The following is a 19,643-nucleotide window of genomic DNA, read 5'->3' on the forward strand; positions in this document are numbered from 1 at the left end:
GATATGACATTAAATATTTACCCATGCATGTTAGAGTTAAGAAATAAATGTGTACATGTGTGATGCAGGTCACAGTAAAGTTTGAGTCAGGTTGTTGGATTAAAGAAGGTAAGTCAGCCTGTTCCAATCTGGGCCGCAGAGATAAATAGAGTCATGGAATATGAGATTCCTGAAGTACAGGAAAAACCAGACGGAAAGGGAAAATTCAGTCTGCAAACAGCTTCTACCCGGATGATGGATGAATTGGATTAGTTGCGGAGTCGTGGGCAGGTCACTGGGTTCTGACCCACTAAACTCCTCCTACCAACCTTTGGGTTTGAATGAATCAAATCAAATAACCACAAACAGCTGATAAATTAACCAGATCATACTTTCTGGTCCATAAGTCTTTCAATGTAAGGTTAATCATGTGGTCTTTAATGTTTATAGAATTTGGATTAATTGCTTAATATGATAAATTGTAAAGCAAATCACATTAAAAGTTGCCCTCAAGAGGCAAATTTAAGATTTGATTTCAGTAAATGCCAAAAAACAGGAACCCAAACAAATACAAACGGCAACAAATTTAATCCTTTAAAGAACCAATCAATGAATGAACAAATTAAATCACAAACACAGACTTAACATTACTTGTGTACTTACTTTACACAAGTGAAAAGGGAGCAGGAAGAAGAATAATTTCCCTTTTCTCAGTGATTCCAAAATTTATTTCATGGCTGTATGCATTAAATTAACTAGTTATTAACTCAGAATTTATAATTTTTTCTTAATCAAGTGTGAAATGATTTAAAGTTAGACATTTTTATGCATTTTTTATTTTAAAATGTTTTTTAAAGGTTTCTTTTGATTTCCTTGGAACTTTTACTGTTTGTTTCACTCCGATGTTTTTAAAGGAATATATTGAATCGTCATGTTTCCATTAATTTCTGCACATATTACCTCTTTTTCAGGCAGTAAATAAAGAAATGAAGGATGGTTCAGGACTTTTGCACAACACTTTCTGTGCATAGTACAAACTACTAAGTAAAGGGATATAAATTTAAACTACAGGTCCTTCTCAAAATATTAGCATATTGTGATAAAGTTCATTATTTTCCATAATGTAATGATGAAAATGTAACATTCATATAATTTAGATTCATTGCACACTAACTGAAATATTTCAGGTCTTTTATTGTCTTAATACGGATGATTTTGGCATACAGCTCATGAAAACCCAAAATTCCTATCTCACAAAATTAGCATATCATTAAAAGGGTCTCTAAACGAGCTATGAACCTAATCATCTGAATCAACGAGTTAACTCTAAACACCTGCAAAAGATTCCTGAGGCCTTTAAAACTCCCAGCCTGGTTCATCACTCAAAACCCCAATCATGGGTAAGACTGCCGACCTGACTGCTGTCCAGAAGGTCACTATTGACACCCTCAAGCAAGAGGGTAAGACACAGAAAGACATTTCTGAACGAATAGGCTGTTCCCACAGTGCTGTATCAAGGCACCTCAGTGGGAAGTCTGTGGGAAGGAAAAAGTGTGGCAGAAAACGCTGCACAACGAGAAGAGGTGACCGGACCCTGAGGAAGATTGTGGAGAAGGGCCGATTCCAGACCTTGGGGGACCTGCGGAAGCAGTGGACTGAGTCTGGAGTAGAAACATTCAGAGCCACCGTGCACAGGCGTGTGCAGGAAATGGGCTACAGGTGCCACATTCCCCAGGTCGAGCCACTTTTGAACCAGAAACTGTGGCAGAAGCGCCTGACCTGGGTTACAGAGAAGCAGCACTGGACTGTTGCTCAGTGGTCCAAAGTACTTTTTTCGGATGAAAGCAAATTCTGCATGTCATTCGGAAATCAAGGTGCCAGAGTCTGGAGGAAGACTGGGGAGAAGGAAATGCCAAAATGCCAGAAGTCCAGTGTCAAGAACCCACAGTCAGCGATGGTCTGGGGTGCCGTGTCAGCTGCTGGTGTTGGTCCACTGTGTTTTATCAAGGGCAGGGTCAATGCAGCTAGCTATCAGGAGATTTTGGAGCACTTCATGCTTCCATCTGCTGAAAAGCTTTATGGAGATGAAGATTTCATTTTTCAGCACGACCTGGCACCTGCTCACAGTGCCAAAACCACTGGTAAATGGTTTACTGACCATGGTATCACTGTGCTCAATTGGCCTGCCAACTCTCCTGACCTGAACCCCATAGAGAATCTGTGGGATATTGTGAAGAGAACGTTGAGAGACTCAAGACCCAACACTCTGGATGAGCTAAAGGCCGCTATCGAAGCATCCTGGGCCTCCATAAGACCTCAGCAGTGCCACAGGCTGATTGCCTCCATGCCACGCCGCATTGAAGCAGTCATTTCTGCCAATGGATTCCCGACCAAGTATTGAGTGCATAACTGTACATGATTATTTGAAGGTTGACGTTTTTTGTATTAAAAACACTTTTCTTTTATTGGTCGGATGAAATATGCTAATTTTGTGAGATAGGAATTTTGGGTTTTCATGAGCTGTATGCCAAAATCATCCATATTAAGACAATAAAAGACCTGAAATATTTCAGTTAGTGTGCAATGAATCTAAAATATATGAATGTTAAATTTTCATCATTACATTATGGAAAATAATGAACTTTATCACAATATGCTAATTTTTTGAGAAGGACCTGTATAAAGGTAGAACTCCAGTAAAAAGAAGGACATTTTTCCAGCTTTACAGCATGAGCCAAAGACAACGAAGCAAACTGCTGGTCCAGTTTGGCTCAACTTTTCCTCCCGTTATCAAATAGCTGCTGACACGGTTACAACAATGAGTCACCAGCAGGTTCTCCCAGGACTGAAAACTAAAGGATGCTGAAGCACAGAGGAGAAGACCTACAGCGGAACGGGGGAAGACAGTGGAGCATTGCAGGAATGATTTAGGACAGGGAATTTTTTGTGTGCAAAACTTTGTGCATTCTGTGCGCTGTCACCCAGGCTAACCAGCCCTTCCCAGGAATGTCCATCTGCAGCGACGGCTTTAAAAGCCCCTCTGCTGAACCATCAGAGTGTCTCCAAGTGTGTCCACATCCAACCCAGAGACCATCAGCTGCTCGGGGGCGCTGGCAGCCGCCGGCATGCGGGGGGGCACTAATATCGTGCCCTAATGTGTGCGAGGGTGGGGTGAGGAGACAGCTGAGATTCCGGTTGCAACCCGAAAAAGACTGGAATTAGAAGCATCCCCTGATGAAGAGTGCACACCTCTCATCAGCCCACGGAGCAACCCTAAATACAAACACGGATTCCTCAGTAGCACCTACGTGCAGACAGGACGGCCAAGTATAAACATGTAGATGATAAATAGCTAAACTCTGAGTGGGAAACAGACAGACGTTTCTGGCCTCGTTAGTGGTACATTTAATGCATGCCTCAGTATGCAGATGTTCCACAGACAACAGGCCCAACAGTTGAAGGCGAGCCCTGCATCTACTGCCTGCTAGTATCCTGACATTTTCTGGGTGGGGGGACCGGGGTCATAAATGGTCAAAAGTCTTACTAACTGACGTAGATCTTGAGCTAAGTGGAGGGTGGCTTCAGACAAGTCCTGTTTTCTCTGCTGGTAAAGGATTGTGTGACGATTTGCTAATTGGACACAGCTGTGAACACAACGCCACGTACCTCAGAGGGGAAATGGATGACTGGGTTCCTCTTGTTCCTTTTGATACACAGAATATTTAGAATACGATCAGCACCCGGGTAAAATAATAAGGGTCATGTTCTTGCACATATCACATTCAAACTTCCAAACCTCTGCAGATTCCAACCTTCAGATTTGGATGTTTAATTTCAGACGTCCAAGTGGAACTATTTTCAGGAGATTCTTAGAACAGACCTTCTGAAAAGTTCAAACCTTACTGAGAAGAATAGGTTGCTCCGTCTTCTCTCCTTTCTCTAACTCAACTGTTTACAAAACTAAGGCTGAAAATTAGATGTGCAACATAAGGAATGAAAATAGAGAAGATAAGCCATCCTGTCTACCTCATCAGTGTGAGATCACTGTTTATAAAGTTTAAACCAGAATGTGAAAACACCACCACCACCATAACCCCGCCGACCCCTCATCCACCCGTACCCACCCACACCCCTCGGCTTTTGAAGCCTCGGCATGACATCATCCCCCTGGATTTGAAACGAGGTCTTACAGGGGGGAAGGGATGAGGACAAGGAGCGGGGAGGCCTGGTCTGTTCTGGAGCCAGACAGACATGTTTAGGTTTGAAATGAGTCGAGTTGGATCTGTTACAGAAGAGCAGACAGACAGAGGAGGAGGGAGGCTGAGTCCATTCAAGAACTGGACCAAATCTTTTTATCTCCATTTTTGGAGACTTGGTCCAAATTTTCTCTGGATAAATAAAAAGACTAAACAGCAAGAATTAGATTAATAAATATCTGTAAGTAATTTTTAATCCTTGATGCTTTATGATCCTGCTCTTGGACCCTCTATTTCAAACATTTTTGCTTTTTATGCCATTTTTTCTCACCTCTGCTGCTTCAGTCTCCTCCTTGGCCTCCTATAAATACCCCCAGCCCCCAGACGCAGTGACAGACCATTCCTCCATGCTCTACAAACCTTCCAGACAGTAGCTGTTACGCATGCAGCACCAGCTTGGTCTCGCGCAGCCCGTCTGCTGCTTGGATCACAGGATAAATCAAGAGAAATACCAGCATCACTTCTAATTCTCATTAACAAATTTGGGTTTTCCAAATGAGAGTCAATTTACTGAACTAAAACTGAGCAGGGAACTTAACACAAATACATCATCTGAGAAAAATAGTTCCTACAGCAGTTTTTCTCTTTAATACATAAAAACATACACAGTGGGTTATTGTCTTAAAACCCTCTCCGTGAAAATGTCCTGATCCATTTCTCATTGTTTATATTTTCCTTCTAAGCAGCCTTTCCTGTAAGTGGTCTTGATTAACACTTCTCCGGGCTTTAAATCTTCTTGTTTGGGTGTTTTTCACTCAGTTTTAGTGCAGTACTCGACCGTGACAGCGGCTTCTTCTCAGCCCTCAGAAACCCATCCCCAGCAAACCAACCATATCTCAAAGTGGTATCTTTCAATCAATCCAGTAAAGATCCGAATCCGGATCAGACAGATGCACCAACCTTCAGCTGATCATCTACAACAAGTTTTCAGATCTTTGGGAACCGCCCTGCTGGAGCTAAAATCATTGTTTTCTCTGTTGTACGTAAAATAATACTATTGTGTCACAGTATTAACACAAAAATTAAAACAAAAATGTATAATCACATCTATTTGCATTTATTTAAAAGAAAAGCAGGACTTATTCTCCCTGCTCATCTCTCTATTGATTTTGCTAAATAGACTTCTTTAAAAATACAAAACAAACACCTTTAGTAACAAATTTAGTAATAGTTTCCAAGTTAACACTCTTATTGCACAGGTGAGTATCGCTGTTGTTGTTCTGCTCTTTATAGATTAACTCAAGTGTAGCAAAAGTGATATTAGCTGGTTAGTTAGTAGGGCTATCTACTCTGGTGGAGCCGGGCGTCAGCAGCTTGACAGACAAGGCACACTAAGCTTTCCAACTGTAGCTTCAAAGTGACATCAATAAGAGAGTGGTAGCACTTGAGTTTCCACGCTACGACGTTTTGGTGACCACAAATATTTTTAAATACCCAATTGTGTCTCTTTTGTAAGCAAAAGGTGTAGTAGCCTTTGTTCAGCCAGCTGACAGGCAGTGCACACCAGGAAGTGCATCACTCGATGCCACAAACAGCCAGAGAAAACTCTGGTCATTCTGGTACTTTCTTTAGCATCACATTAAAGGACTAAACCATAGAAACTGCATGATAGGCTGCAGTTAAACTAACATAAGATCCAATCAAACACTTTGATTCATCCCTTGAGCTCAGAAGCCTTTTATATCTGAATGACTTCTGTCAAGACCAGCTTGAAAGAAACCAATCCATTGACCAGTGATCCAACCTGACCGATTTTTCTGATGGATGATCAACATGTCAAATGCTGAAAAATCTGATGTTTTGTAGTTTATACATGAAGCCTGAAAATCCCACGCCCTTTTTGATCAGTAAATGCATGCATGAACAGGATGACCTTTGATGCCGTTTGTTTGTTGTTTTAATATTAGAAAGATTTAATGCATACATTGGTTTAAAAAATTGCTTTAAAACCAAACTGACTTTCAAGAAACCTGCAACACATTTCCTCTTATTTGATCAATGTTTATTACATTTAAATGTTAAACTGGAACTTTCATGGTTGTTGGAAAAGAAAAGGGAAATGGCAGGTCTGACCTCAAAGCAAACTGGAAATCTGTATTGGCCAGTAAAAATCCAATCATTGCACCTCTAACTAATTACAAAGAATTGTGTCTGCTTAGCAGCATCGAGTAAATAAATGACTCAAAGCACAGATCTGTGAATATGTCCATCCATCATTAGTTGCAGCTGAACATCGGCTCACCAGCATCTTAATTGAAGCGTGAAACCCATGAATCAACTTTTTGCTCCGTCTGATCTGGGCTTCTTTTTCAAGCACAGCCTATTCATCTTTTCACAGATTTCTTTGAATTGGTCCGCTCTGTTGTTTTCTTTCAACGGCTCTTTATCTCCTGGATCCGTTTGTTCTCTGCTGCACGCTTCCCGGCTTGTTCTCATTAAACCTCAGAGAGGTGGAGGAAAAAAGGTGGGGCGGCCAGGGACAGCAGGAAAACTGAGACTAAATATCTAAATAAACAAGTTAAAGCAGGTAAAAAGGTTTTCAGCTGTTTGCTAATAGAAGCAGAGAATCACTCTGTTCAGTCTCCGTTCAGAGCAATGTGGCGACTAAACAACGTGTCTTATTGGTTTCTGGTTGTGTGTGGGACAGGATGTGGCATTATGATGAGAAAATGTGCTTTTTATTTAAAGTAGTCAGACTGAAAGACTGACACTGGGTCCAAAGAGCACATTAAGAATAAATGAAGGTGACTCCAGTCAGCTCATTACTTCATGCTGTCAATGCTATCTTACAGCAAACAGCAGAGAAGAACCATACAATGATCCCCTGTCGCCAGCAGGGAACGTCTGTGCAGAAAGATCAGAATAAAGTCCAGAGAGCAACTCTAAGGCTGTATTCACACTTACTACTTTTGGTCCGCTTTAAACGGACCAGAGTTCGTTTTCCCTCCTTGGTCCGGACCCTTTGTGCAGGTGTGAATACACTCTAGCGAACCCTGGTCTGGACCAAACAACCGGACCGAGACCCACTTTTTGAGGTGGTCTCGATCCGCTTCCAAACAGACTCTGGTGCGGTTCGCTTATAGTCTGAATACAAACCGGCCCCGATCCGAACCAACTACAAAAAGCGTACGTCTCTTTGGACATAAAAAAGCCACCGTAGCCGGTAGCAAAGGTGTGTGTTGTAAGGTAATCCTACCTGATAAGCTGTGTGTTGCTTAGCAACGCTACTGGCTTGTTGTGGGACACGTAGAGAACGTCGGCGTTCAGCACGCGTTCTCCGACTGGGTTCCAACATTATAAATAAAACGTCTCAAAGTCTGTGTTGAATGAGCTGCTCTTCATCCTCACAATAATATTGCAGCTTTAATAACGGCATAAATATGCAGAACAGAGGAGCTGAACGCAGCTCGTCTACAGATGTTTTCCTACATTTCCGGGTCTGTGTTCTGTCCCGCCCCCGTCATTTCTGTCCAATGGGAACAATGATCGTCACCCGCGTGGCTTTGTTTACCAGTAATGGTTCACTTGAAAAAAGTACAATGTGAAAACAAACCGCACCAAACGAAAAAAATAAAGTTCGCTTTTGGTCCGGACCAAACAAGCGGACCAAAGGACTTTCCTGGTGTGAATACACCCTAAATCAGACCTTTTTAATCCTGAAAACACGTTTTGCTCTTTCATGAAGTTTCAACAATCAGCTAGTTGTTTATTTCAGTAGCTTTTAAACGATGATACATTAGACGTATGGTTGTAGTACTACACAAACGTACAGTACTTCGTTTTTTCATTATTTATAAGGAATATTGTTATATGCACAGTTAGTCCGATCTACACTGAAATGTGCTGTTAAACCTGCAACTGATTAAAAATATAAAAAATATTATTTATAGAATATACATTTCTGAATGTATCCATACTTCATTATAACTACATAGGTGTTCATACCTGTATTCAACTACTCACACATACACATCCACACACACCTGTATATACATATGCACACTGCCACCCTTCATACGCATTCAAATGCATACACATCATAGAAATATCAAGAATTAAGGACAAATAAGTACAGAGTTAGAATTTTCCCTAAAGTAATAATTTTGACATTTAAATATGACATAAAACTTTTAAAAGTCTATGTACCTTGTTCATAAAAAACAAGGTACATAGTAGTTCATTCATCATTGGCACTAGGATTTATTCTTAATATTAACCCAGTCATGTTTATTGTATATGTTTTATTTGACTTTTAAGTAGATTTCAATCATTAATTTACTATAATTATTTATAATCAGTTAATAAAGCATTTAACGTTTACACAAGTTGTTTAAATAAAATTCAGATAGATGGATAAATTACCAAACTGCAAAGCTCTCCAGCTGCTGATTCAATTCAATCCAGTAGGTCTTTTACATGCTGAGGTTTCTCACTACTAGACGTTCGGGCATTGCCTTGGTGTGGAGTGCTTTAGACAAGGAAAGGTGCTGACGTCCTCTTTGTAGTCGCCTGTAACTGATGTTTTCTACACAACACAGCCTCCTTTTATGTGCAACAACTAACTACAGGTTACTTAAATTAGTTGTTGTGGTAAATACTAACGTTCTGTAAATGTTGTGTAGTCATATCTCTCATGTGGAACATTCTTTGATCTTAAATAATATCTATATGAAAAAAGTTATTTAGGACATATGCTACAGGCACTGGGGTTAAATCGTGGCCTAGGGTGACGCAATGAGTTTGCTTGTTCTCCCTGTGCATGCATGGGTTCTCTCCGGGTACTCCCCTGGTGGCAGGTGGGCAAATTTGATTATTTGTGGCCTTTTTAAAATCCCAATTTATTCTGTTTAGGGACAAAAACAGATTTATTCAGTTCATTGCAGTTTCAGATGAGGCATATCTTTCTAGTTTATCTGACCATATGTGAATCTTTATAGCAAGAGCATGAAAATTAGCACATTTTATCCATAGTGATAATTTCTTATCAGGAGGGATAAACTGTGTTGTCCTTTGACACAAAGCAGTCTTACAATATTTTAAGTCTGACCCGCAAAAGGAAGATATTGTTTAATGGGTTTAAATTTCCTAGACAGCGGGTGTGTCTTTATCTCTTAGTGAAACGGACAAATGCCAGAAATAAAAGCAGCGACCACAACAAAGGCTGCACAGCTGTCGCCACACATTTTACAAACCAAGCCTGTCGTAACCACAAGAAAAGAAAGCAAACTGAGAAACTGGGATCCAATTTAGTCTTTGGTCTGCATCATAATTACAAGATCAAAATGGGAAAGATGTGAACTTGGATCATCATAAAAGAACAGGATACTCTCAGTTTAACCAAAGTCAACTTCAAAAATCTCTCCCCAAAATGTAAAAAAATATTTTAAATGTTTCCCTGTTTATTACTCTGTGAGAAAATCAATTTTCAATCTTTTTTTTGTATATTTTTGTGCAAATTCCAAATGCAAATCACAACATCGCTACATGAATAGGAGAAGGATCTCATCCTCCTTAGAGCAAAACTACTGAAATCCTTCTTTTGGCTAAAAAGGCAGCCTTATTAAAACATTGTTTGTCCAAACTTGGACAGAATGACAGTTGAGCTGAAACCATTTTAATGATTTACATCAGAAGCAGTATGAACGTGTGTTTGAAGACTTCCTGATGCTACATGACAGGAGGACAAGGCAGCGTAATTCAGCAGTCTGCAGAGCAGCGCGACTCAAACACGATCCCTTTAAATGAACATTTCCACAAATATTCAGTGAAGCTTTTCATGACTCAACAAGCAGCACTGTGAGGAGAGGCTGAAGCTTTCTTCTTCATGTTAAATGCTCAGAATCAAACAGATGTGATAATCTGAACCAAAAGACTTAACTTTGAAAGAGGGGCAGACAGTCTGAAGATGCAGCTTCAATATCAACTTAAAAATCTAAATCACACATTTATTTTTTATGGTTTGATTTTAAACTCAAATTCTTTAGGTCCAAAAGCCAAAAATGACTCAAATCCACTGATGGAATCTGAGGAGCTAAAACAGCTGAAAGGAGAAATGCACCAATCCGGCCTTCCCTGGCCGATATCCATTTATAGTTTCACGTTTTGATTTTGACCAAATAGAAAAATAAGCTGCAGGTCCTTTGATAGTTCAACCCAACGGAAACATTATTCCTATTCATGCATCAAAGCATGTGATCGCTCAGAGATTTGCAGCAAATCACTAGCTGTTAGATGATGCATCTTAAGAACAATTGGATCAGAGCTCACCAGGTTCAGTTCTGATATCTTGATTAAACTCAAAATTATTTTAAGTATCACTTTTAAAGTAACAACTTTCCAGCTTTAAAACTTCGGAGAAGCAGTTTGAACTGATTCTCATTCCTCTGACAGTCATAAAACCTCAACTTTTAAATCTCTCGATCATTTTAGAGAAACTCTGAAGGTCCATCTCCAAATGAAATGGCTGCTGGACAAAGAGGTTGGCGTTTAGATGACTCAAAATCCTTTTTTAATCTTATTCTCAGAGTCCAGGCGCTTTTCTCGGCTTCTAGTTTTACTTCTCACAGGAGCTTATTCTCCGCTCACATTCATGTCAAAACCAGCGAGTCCTACCTTGAACTCCAGCAGCTGCTGTTTGATCATCTCCACCTCCGTTCCGACCGCTCCCTGTGAGTTCAGCCCCTCTTCGGCTCTTCCCAGCATGCCTTGCAGTTCCGCCACCAGCCGGTAAAAGTCCTGGACTCTATCAGCAGCGTCCTCGATCTGAACCAGCCTGGCCTGACCGCGCTCACTCAGCTGGAGAACGAGGCATCAATAAAGGGGACATTACACCACAACAAGCTTATAATCATCGTCCTTTTCCTTACCTTCCCAGCCTGGCGACTCAATGCCTCCGTCTCCCTCCTAAGAGCCAGCAGATCAGGCGAGGAGCCCTCTCTCCTCAGCATGGAGGTGCACTCTGTGGCGTATCCATCCAGCGCTGTCCTGAGGTCGGACAGACGAGACAAGAAGCTTTTTACGGCATCGGCCTGCGACGCTAGGCAGTCTGCGTCCCGTCCAACGGGACTGAGGGAGTCCAGTTCATCGTCAAGGTCAGCGAGGCGGGAGAAGACGTCCCGAACATGAGCCTGGACTTCGCCGACACCCTGCAGACGTGACTCCAGGGAGGAGCAACACTGCTCGATCTGAAGGAGGGGGAAGAGGTTCAGTCAGAACCACAAGGTAAACATAAATCTAATCATCAGCGTTCAGGCAGGACCCTCAGGTGGGCAAATGCAGAATTTTAGCCTGAAACAAACCGCCGCTGTGAGAAATCTGGAAGTATAATCAGTAAAATCTACAGCGTTTTATCTAAAAGACGACAGGTTTAAGAGGTCCTCGGTTTTGAATGGATTTTCGAATAGAGCTTCGAAGAGGAAAAAACATTAAGAGATACGTCTCTCTCAGTGATGAGGGCACTGGAGCAACATTTTAAACATTTAATCAAATCTAAGTGATTAAAAACACCACCCATTGGTTACATTCAGTGAACATTCGTGCAGCTGACACCTTAAATGGAAAACGCTGAGGTGCAGGGCTGTGGGTTTGAATTCTCATCATTCTGGTTTACATTTCCAGTGATGATGAAGGGCTGAACGTCCACACTGACCATATATGACTGCTGGAAGAGGAGCAGCGATGGTGTTTCTAACCCCCCCCTCTGATAGAGCCTGGATCTGAACAGCTTCCTCCGTTCCAGCGTGAACAAACTGCTGATGTTTCATAACTGCGGTGGTTGATTTCATCAGTCCACACCACTGATTTGCACAGCTCCTTCCCACATCAATGAATGAGTTCTGCTTTAATATTCGAGTCAGCTAGGATTGGACTGAGAAAAACCACAGTCATGTTACATATGTTTAGATACTGGTTTTATCTCCAGGTGCTTGGACATGAACAGCTCCGGATTTATAGCTTAACAAGGACAGATAAGGAGTGAAAGTGTTTCGTCCTTCCACCAAATTCCACTCTTCCCAATCTTTGCCTTCAAGTTTTCCCATCAACAATGAGAAAATGTTTGTAGGAAAATACACTGAAGCCACGGCCTTCTCTCCTCACCTTATCGGTGACCTTGTCATATTCTTTCTCTGTCTCCTTGGCCTGCTCCTGGAGCCTCTGCGCTCCCTCAGTGCTGCCCCCTGGTGTCTGGGGTGCGTCCTGAACTAGCCCCTGGGCCAGGTCTCTGAGGTAGACCACCTGAGGCTGCAGGGACCTCAGACTCTCCTGCTGACTCCTTAGCCTCTCCAGACTTTTAGCGCTGCATGCCTGCATGAAAAGTTTAGATTTTTTAAGAAAGTCACAGATTTGTTTGTCTTTTATGTTTATGTTTATGTTTACCAGCAGGATGATTTGTGCTTATTATAATTGCCTTCTAGTACCTGAGGTCCAAGAGCTTCCTGGACTTCAATCTGATGTGTGGCTGCCTCGAGTCTCCTCTCCACAGCCTGCCTGCCCTCCTCGAACTCCTTCAGGCGGCTTGAGAGCTCCTCCAGCTGGGAGGTCCGGTTCAGGAGGCCCTCGCTGAGCCTGTCCACCCGCCGGTTCAGCTGCGCCTTCTCATCTCGTAGCTAAGTATAAAAATGTGTTTTTATAAACTGTCACTTTCCTCAGAAAGCTTACAGATTCGGTCGATGGAAGCTCTCAGTGCTTACCTCTTCCTCGCCGATGCAGCACTGCTCCAGCAGCTGATCGGCTGCAGTGTTAAAAGCCTCCAGCAGGGCCTGGCGTCTCTCGAGGTCCAGCGACAGAGCTCGGGCCTTCTGCAGAGATTCGTCCAGGACAGACGGATCCAGCGACGGTCGGATCTCTCCATCTTTCTCCTCGCACTCTGCTAACCATGGTGTGAGCTCAGCCCTATGCTGTTGGTATGTTTCTGCTTTGCTCAGCGTGCTCTTTAGCCTGGTCTCCCTCTCCATGATCCGGTGGTTTAGGCCCTCCCAGTCCTGTCTCAGCGAGGCCAGTCGGGACTGCAGAGCGGACCGCTCGTCTGAGGGCAGGGTGGCGAGTAGCGACACGCCCTCAGCTTGGATCAGCTCGTAGGAGCCTCGCTGGCTAGCGATCCTACGCTGAAGCTCCTCGGTCTGAGCCAGCAGGGAGCGGATGGCCTCGGGCCGGCAGGGCAGCGAGTCTGAGGGGGATTCTTTGGGATCTGACTGCCTGTCCATCCAAGAGCGCAACTCCTCAAACATCTGCTGGAACTGCTGCGTGGAGGACAGAGCGGCCTGGAGCTGAGTGAGGCCGTCAGCTGAGAGGAAGGAAAGCATAGAGCGGATTAAAGTCGTAAACACTGACCAATTGTTTCAGACAAACAGGATTATATGGACTCAGGAAGGTTTAGATACGTTTATTGCCGAGGATTTGTTCTCCTTTCCACACTAAAACAATATTCCCATTTATATTTAAAATTGAATATTATGAATTGATTCATCAAAAAGAAGGTTCTGAACGAACCACTGGACCAACACATAAAGAGAAATAAAACATGTTTAATAAACTCTAAAACGAACCTGCTCTCTCCTCTAAGCTCCTCAGCGGCCCGTTGATGTTCTCCAGCCGCTTACTCAGCTCTTCCTTCAGATATGGCTCGGCCACGATGGCGCTCAGCTCCCCGCAGAGCCTCTCGGCTTCCACCAGCTCAGTCCGTCTTCGCTCCAGCTCAGAGCGGATCTCTCCGGTCTCCTGCAGCCGGCGTTTCAGAGCCTCGGGCTGGGCGCTCAGCGAGGCCTGCGCATCCAGCCTCTCGCTGAGGGATGCGATGCTGGAGGAGAGTTCTTTAAGCAAGGACTGCAGAGGAGAAGCAGGAGATTCAGGCAGAAGAACATCACACTCTCTGAGTCCGCAAAAGCTAATCATACCTGGTATCTTTCACTGGTTCCCTGTGCCTGATCAATGTGGCTCGACCTCTGAGTCAGTCTGCCTGTGAGATCTTCCCACTGCTGGGAAATGGAGCACAGTTCAGTCCGGACCTCCTCCAGATCTTTGGCGTCCTGAGCAGAGTCACCGGTTTGAGAGAGGATGCCTTCAGCAGACTGTGTAAACTGGTCAAACTGGGGCCGTCGTGTGTCAAACTCCCGCAGCATAAACTGGAACCAATAGTAAACTGTCAGTGATGCCTGAAGGAGAGAATCAGGTGTTTTCCTGCCATTCTCCACATCATACCTGCACTTGTTGCTTCTGCGTGTTGAGCATGTTGGAGTCGATGCTCAGGGGTCCCAGGACGCTCATCATCAGCTCCTTCTCTCTGAGCCAGGGGCCGAGCTGATTGGCCGCGGAGGCGAAGCTGCCCAGCCTGTCAGCGCACGTCTCCAGCTCCGCCTGCCGCTGAGCCGCCGTCTGATTGGCTGTTTGCCAGCGGGAGTCTGAGGAGATTATCCAGAAAAGACAAAATACATAAAAATCAGAATAACTTAAGGTTTTCTTATCAAGAATAAATGGTTGAAATCTTACTAGATCTGTTTTGCTTTCCAGACTTGTTTTCAGGGAGTGTTTAACGAGTCTAAAAACAGCCGTTTTAAAATATGAAATAAAACAGGCAGCCTTCTTGGATTTGACCTTTTTCCATTTCTGTCCTGGTTAGGTCAGAAAGCCTGATAAAAAATATCCAGTATGTGAGTGAATAAGCAGCTCTCTCCCTGGACAGTAGCCAGCTCACTTCCTCTCAGAAAATCTATTGAAAACTATTTCAGTTTTCTTCTTCATGTTTCAGTTTTAAAGCTCTTCACAGACGTAGCAACCTGCACACACATCTGATAAACATGGAGATGTAACTCTGGCGACTCAGATGGCCATGGAGGAAGGTTCAGTTAGTTTCTGCAGAACCACTTCCATGTTGGTGTGTAAGTATGTTTTAGATGATCATACTCCTGAAAGATCAATCATGGCCTGTTTTCAGTTTTCAGGAACAGGTATTTAACCCTAACCGCTAACCCAATCTAGACTGTCTGCTGCCAAAAAACATCCATTTTAGTCCTATTTAACCAAAGAATGTGGTTTCAGTTAAAGTCCCAGTAGAGTTTGCCAAACTCCACAGATTTACATTTGTTATAGTAGGACACAAGTAGCTTTTTGCTGATGTGTGTCCTGAACAACCAGTTGGTATTTAGTGTTAAATGGTGGTTTCTGTCACTCTTTGCTGCAGTTTTCCAACAGTGAGCTTTGGAGATGTTTGTACCTCCTTCACCATCCGCCTCACTGTGTGTGTTGGAAGATAAACAGGTCCTGGTCATGCCTTGCTTTGTTTTTTAATAGTTCCAGTTATTTGAAACTTTCAATTAATGCTCTGACTGCAAGGTTAGCCCTGGAACCGTCCATGTAGCCACCTACTGTCTTATGAAGATTAACACGCATCTGCCTTACATCTAACTGTCCACCTGTTCTCAACAAAGCTCATAGAGATCCATCACACATAGAGCGAAATATTTAAGCCTTTATTTATTGTAGTTTTGATGATTCTGGCTTCCAGAGAATAAAACTCCAAAGTTCAGATCCTCAGGACATTAGAATGTTACATCAGATTGATAAAAATGAGATTTTCAACAGAAATATCAGGTTTCTGAACATTATGTTCATTTCTATGAACTCAACAATGGATCTGGGCTCCTTTTGCTTGAATTACTGTATCAATGCGGCGTGGCATGGAGGAGATCAGCCTGTGGTTCTAATGAGGTGTTCAGGAAGCCCAGATTGCTTTCATAGCGGCCTTCAGGTCATCTGCATTGTTGGTTCTGGTGTTTCTCATCTTCCTCTTGACAGAACTCCATAGATTCTCTGTGGGGTTCTGGTCAGCCCAGTTTGCTGGCCAATCAAGCACACACTTCACACTGGACTTCAAGCAACATGGATTCAGGTCCTCTCCACTCTTCCTCCAAACTCTGGGACCTTGATCTCCAGATGAAATGCAAACTTGACTTTCATCTGAAAAAAGGACTTTGGACCAGTGAGCACCAGTCCAGTTCTGGTTCTCCTCAGCCCAGGTATGACGCTTGCAGCCCAAGTGAATGAGATGACTCCTACCACAATTTTTCCTTCCACTCAACCTTCTGTGAGTATGCTGTAAGTTATTCATAATATTCTAATTTTCTGAAGCACTAAATTCTGGGTTTTCTGGAAGCCAGAATCATTAAAATGACAAAAAAAACGAAATATACGAGTTTTACTTTCTGACATTTTTAATTTTTTCGTGACGTTCTAATTTTTTTTTAGATATATCTGTAAAAGCTAGGGAAGCTGGTGATTTAGTGGCGTTTTTTCCACTCTAAATAAATCAACTAAAATTAAAGATTGGTCACCAGGATTATGCTGCTGTAATAAAAGATTAATTTATTTTAGGGTTTTTATCATGTTTACCAGGGATGCAAAAAAATGTGTTGGCTGGTATCTCATAGAATATTTCTAAGGAAGAAGAATCAGCAGCAATAATGAACCATCATCTCAAAGAAGTCGGACCTTCTGACTGCATAACAGAAACATCTGTGAGCTGCAGCACGTACCGATTTCCTGCAGCTGCTGCCTCCAGGCATCGGTCTCAGGAGAATCAGGATTGTCAGCGATTAGTTTTCTTAATGTACTTTTCAGCTCCTCCACCTTTCCAGAGTGCTCAGCAAGCTCTGAGAGCAGAACCTAAAGGACAGGAATGGAAAGACTAACGTCTAGAAAAGCAGCAACGTTTACTGACTGCAGCCATTAAATAAACTGGAAGCGGGTTAAGGTTATTGGAGCCAAAAAACAGCTTTTTTACCTTGTTTTGCTGGGTCTGAGCACGCACCACCTCAGGTTTAGACGGAGAGGTGGTCTGTCCTTGCTTCAAGCTTTGTTCTCGGTCACTCAGCCAGCTCCTAAGCACCTCAATGCTCTGCCGGGCCTTCTGCCTGAGCTCCAGAGAGGCCTGCTGGCGGCTCAAACGCTCCTTTAACTCGCTGCCCAGAGTGTCGTAACGAGCATTCACATCGGAGATGGTCACCTGCAGCTCCGTCAGGTCTGAGAATAAACGTATAGACAACCAATAAGCTGAAGGAGGATTAGAAACTAATACAGAAGAATAAGTTGATTTGTTCTCGACAGAAACTAAACATGTAAAGTCATGGTACAACAAACACGCAAATAATTAAATATATCCTTAATTAATGTCCGGCCTCAAATACAACAAATACAAGTCATATTTTATTCAACAAAAATGAAGCCAAAATAAAATAATTCGTGTCTGACAAACTAAGTGCACCCTTCATAAGATTTTAGAGGGAAATCAGGAGAATTACAGGAGTCAAGATGGGAAGATACCAGCAATGACCCTCTGTGTTTTCATCAAGGAAGAGTTAAATGTCCATTTCCAACAAGAAAAAAACCTTTAGCTCAGCTGCCAGTCTTTCCAGGAGTGGACATCCCAACAAAATTCACCACAAGGTCGGAGAATTACCATTACCAGAAAAAGCTGTTTGACAAGAAGAGATTTTATGAAACAAAGCTTTAACAAATGAAGCAGTTGTTCAGCAGTTCTGCTGAAGTTCTAATCATGAGATAGAGGTCCATTTCCACATTTAAATCCAAACTTACTGCAATAAATATGAGTTTCCTGAAGTATTTAAATGTCAAACTGTTTATCATCTTAAGCTGCTGAAGCCTTCAGAAATGCTTTCAACATGGCTTTAACAGGGAGTCCAAGAAGATATTTAACAGTCATATTTTATTCAGTAAATCTGACAGAAACCTTTTAACAGACAGAACAGAGCAGAAAACAGTAACCCAGCTTTAATCTATCAGAAGACTTTCCTACACATCTTCAGTCTCTACAATTATCACTTTTCCTGACTCGATTTTAACATCTGGATCTCTTAAACGTCTGTAATAAATGCCGGAGTGACCTACAGTGAACGTAGATGTTTAAAAGCACTTCTGTGAACTTCAGTATCTTCACTGAGTTTGCAGAAAATTAAGAAGATTTGCAGTTTGACTCGTATTTTAACCCAGTTTAACCACCACAGATTCAGTTTCATCAGAATTCAAATTTTTAAAAGAAATAGTGAAATGTCCCTATGAGATTTGTGGACGGGTCCATCACCCGAAAACACCAGCATGAATAAAACATTTAAAATAACGCTTTCATGTGGCAAATCAAAGACAGCATGCTGTTTCAATATAAAACCAAAGCATTTTTAAGCATCATTATTATCATTACAAAACTGAAAATATTTCTCCTCTCTGTTATCTTTTTTCTAGACTTATCTGGAAAATCATAAAAACAAATCCTGTATTTTCCCAAACCTTTCCAGACACCTTGGGAACGCTAAAATAATCATTCCAAGTTAAATACAGACTCCTGCTGCAGATCCGTCAACCCGAGGCGAGTTCCTAGTTTAATGAGCCATGCATGACAAACCAGCTGAAAGGGATCCAGCCGTGGGGAGAGCTCACCTTTACAGGTGTGGATGCCGTTCAGGCTGCTGGGACCGGCTGACCCGTTGATCTGAGGAACACCTGGAGACGAGCACAGTTAGCTGGGTGAGTAGAACAAGCTCATCAAATCAATACAAGCCCATAAAAAGTTCTGAAAGAATGGTTCCGTCTTTACCCATTTTTGTCTGAGGAGCCGTGACATCGATGATGAGGGACTCCAACTCGGAACCAGTCTTGTTCAGTTCTTGGATTCGGGATCTTTGTGATTCCCAGTCATTCAGCAAGTCCTGAAGTCAGAAAGGATTTTCCTCAATATTTCATCTTTTCATCTAAACACTGGTCACACTTTGAATCTCGTGAACACACACACCTGGAGCTGCTGGACCCTCCTCTGCAGACCCTCGGTGGTGAGGTTGGCCTCCTTGGAGGGCAGCTGGTCCTGGGCTGTCTGAAGCCACCGGACAAGGGAGCCCGAGAGGCCACGAAACTGGTGAAGCTGCTGATCACAGGCCAGAATGGCAGCAAACCTGGGAGGAATCGGGCGACAGGAGAGGAAAAGTTTTATTAACAATGAAAAAAAAAAACTCAGAAACATCAAGATCTTTGTTCTCTGAGCTGTCGACAACCTACAGAAAAATGAAAGTTTATTTGTTAGTGGAAGAAAAACGGACCATTTCAGGTTGAGTGAAGTTGAATCTAATCTTTCTTAAAAGGCAAACTGCAAAAACAACAACAGGCTACAGCCTGAATTGATGAAAATAAGAAATTTTCTGCGTTGGACAAATAAATTTAGTATCTATGTGAATCCGGCTAGAAAACAAGAGCAAGTAAAAATAAATAGATGTCTTAAAAATGATAAAAACATACATATTTCTAATTCAGATATAACATATCTTATCTTATCTCAGTGGGTTGCAGCTAATGGAGTTACAGAAAACTATGGTAGAGTGATGAACTTGCATATAAATGCGAATATAAAAA

The 19,643-nt window shown here is 42.4% G+C and overlaps 1 protein-coding gene across 1 annotated transcript in view; it reads right to left on the bottom strand.

The window, feature by feature from the left end:
* macf1a (microtubule actin crosslinking factor 1a) overlaps positions 1 to 19,643 on the bottom strand; it is a 231,471-nt gene that overhangs the window by 63,420 nt on the left and 148,408 nt on the right. The window contains exons 53-65 of the mRNA XM_047383195.1: positions 19,033 to 19,189; positions 18,838 to 18,949; positions 18,681 to 18,743; positions 17,011 to 17,249; positions 16,763 to 16,892; positions 14,433 to 14,632; positions 14,129 to 14,356; positions 13,781 to 14,057; positions 12,926 to 13,518; positions 12,653 to 12,841; positions 12,333 to 12,539; positions 11,102 to 11,419; positions 10,848 to 11,030 (exon numbers count right to left, since the gene is read on the bottom strand). Of these exons, the coding sequence (XP_047239151.1) occupies positions 10,848 to 11,030; positions 11,102 to 11,419; positions 12,333 to 12,539; positions 12,653 to 12,841; positions 12,926 to 13,518; positions 13,781 to 14,057; positions 14,129 to 14,356; positions 14,433 to 14,632; positions 16,763 to 16,892; positions 17,011 to 17,249; positions 18,681 to 18,743; positions 18,838 to 18,949; positions 19,033 to 19,189 (2,896 nt within the window). The remainder of the gene's footprint in view (positions 1 to 10,847; positions 11,031 to 11,101; positions 11,420 to 12,332; positions 12,540 to 12,652; positions 12,842 to 12,925; positions 13,519 to 13,780; positions 14,058 to 14,128; positions 14,357 to 14,432; positions 14,633 to 16,762; positions 16,893 to 17,010; positions 17,250 to 18,680; positions 18,744 to 18,837; positions 18,950 to 19,032; positions 19,190 to 19,643) is intronic.

This window comes from Girardinichthys multiradiatus, chromosome 13 (assembly GCF_021462225.1).
Source record: "Girardinichthys multiradiatus isolate DD_20200921_A chromosome 13, DD_fGirMul_XY1, whole genome shotgun sequence".
Lineage (NCBI taxonomy): Eukaryota > Metazoa > Chordata > Actinopteri > Cyprinodontiformes > Goodeidae > Girardinichthys > Girardinichthys multiradiatus.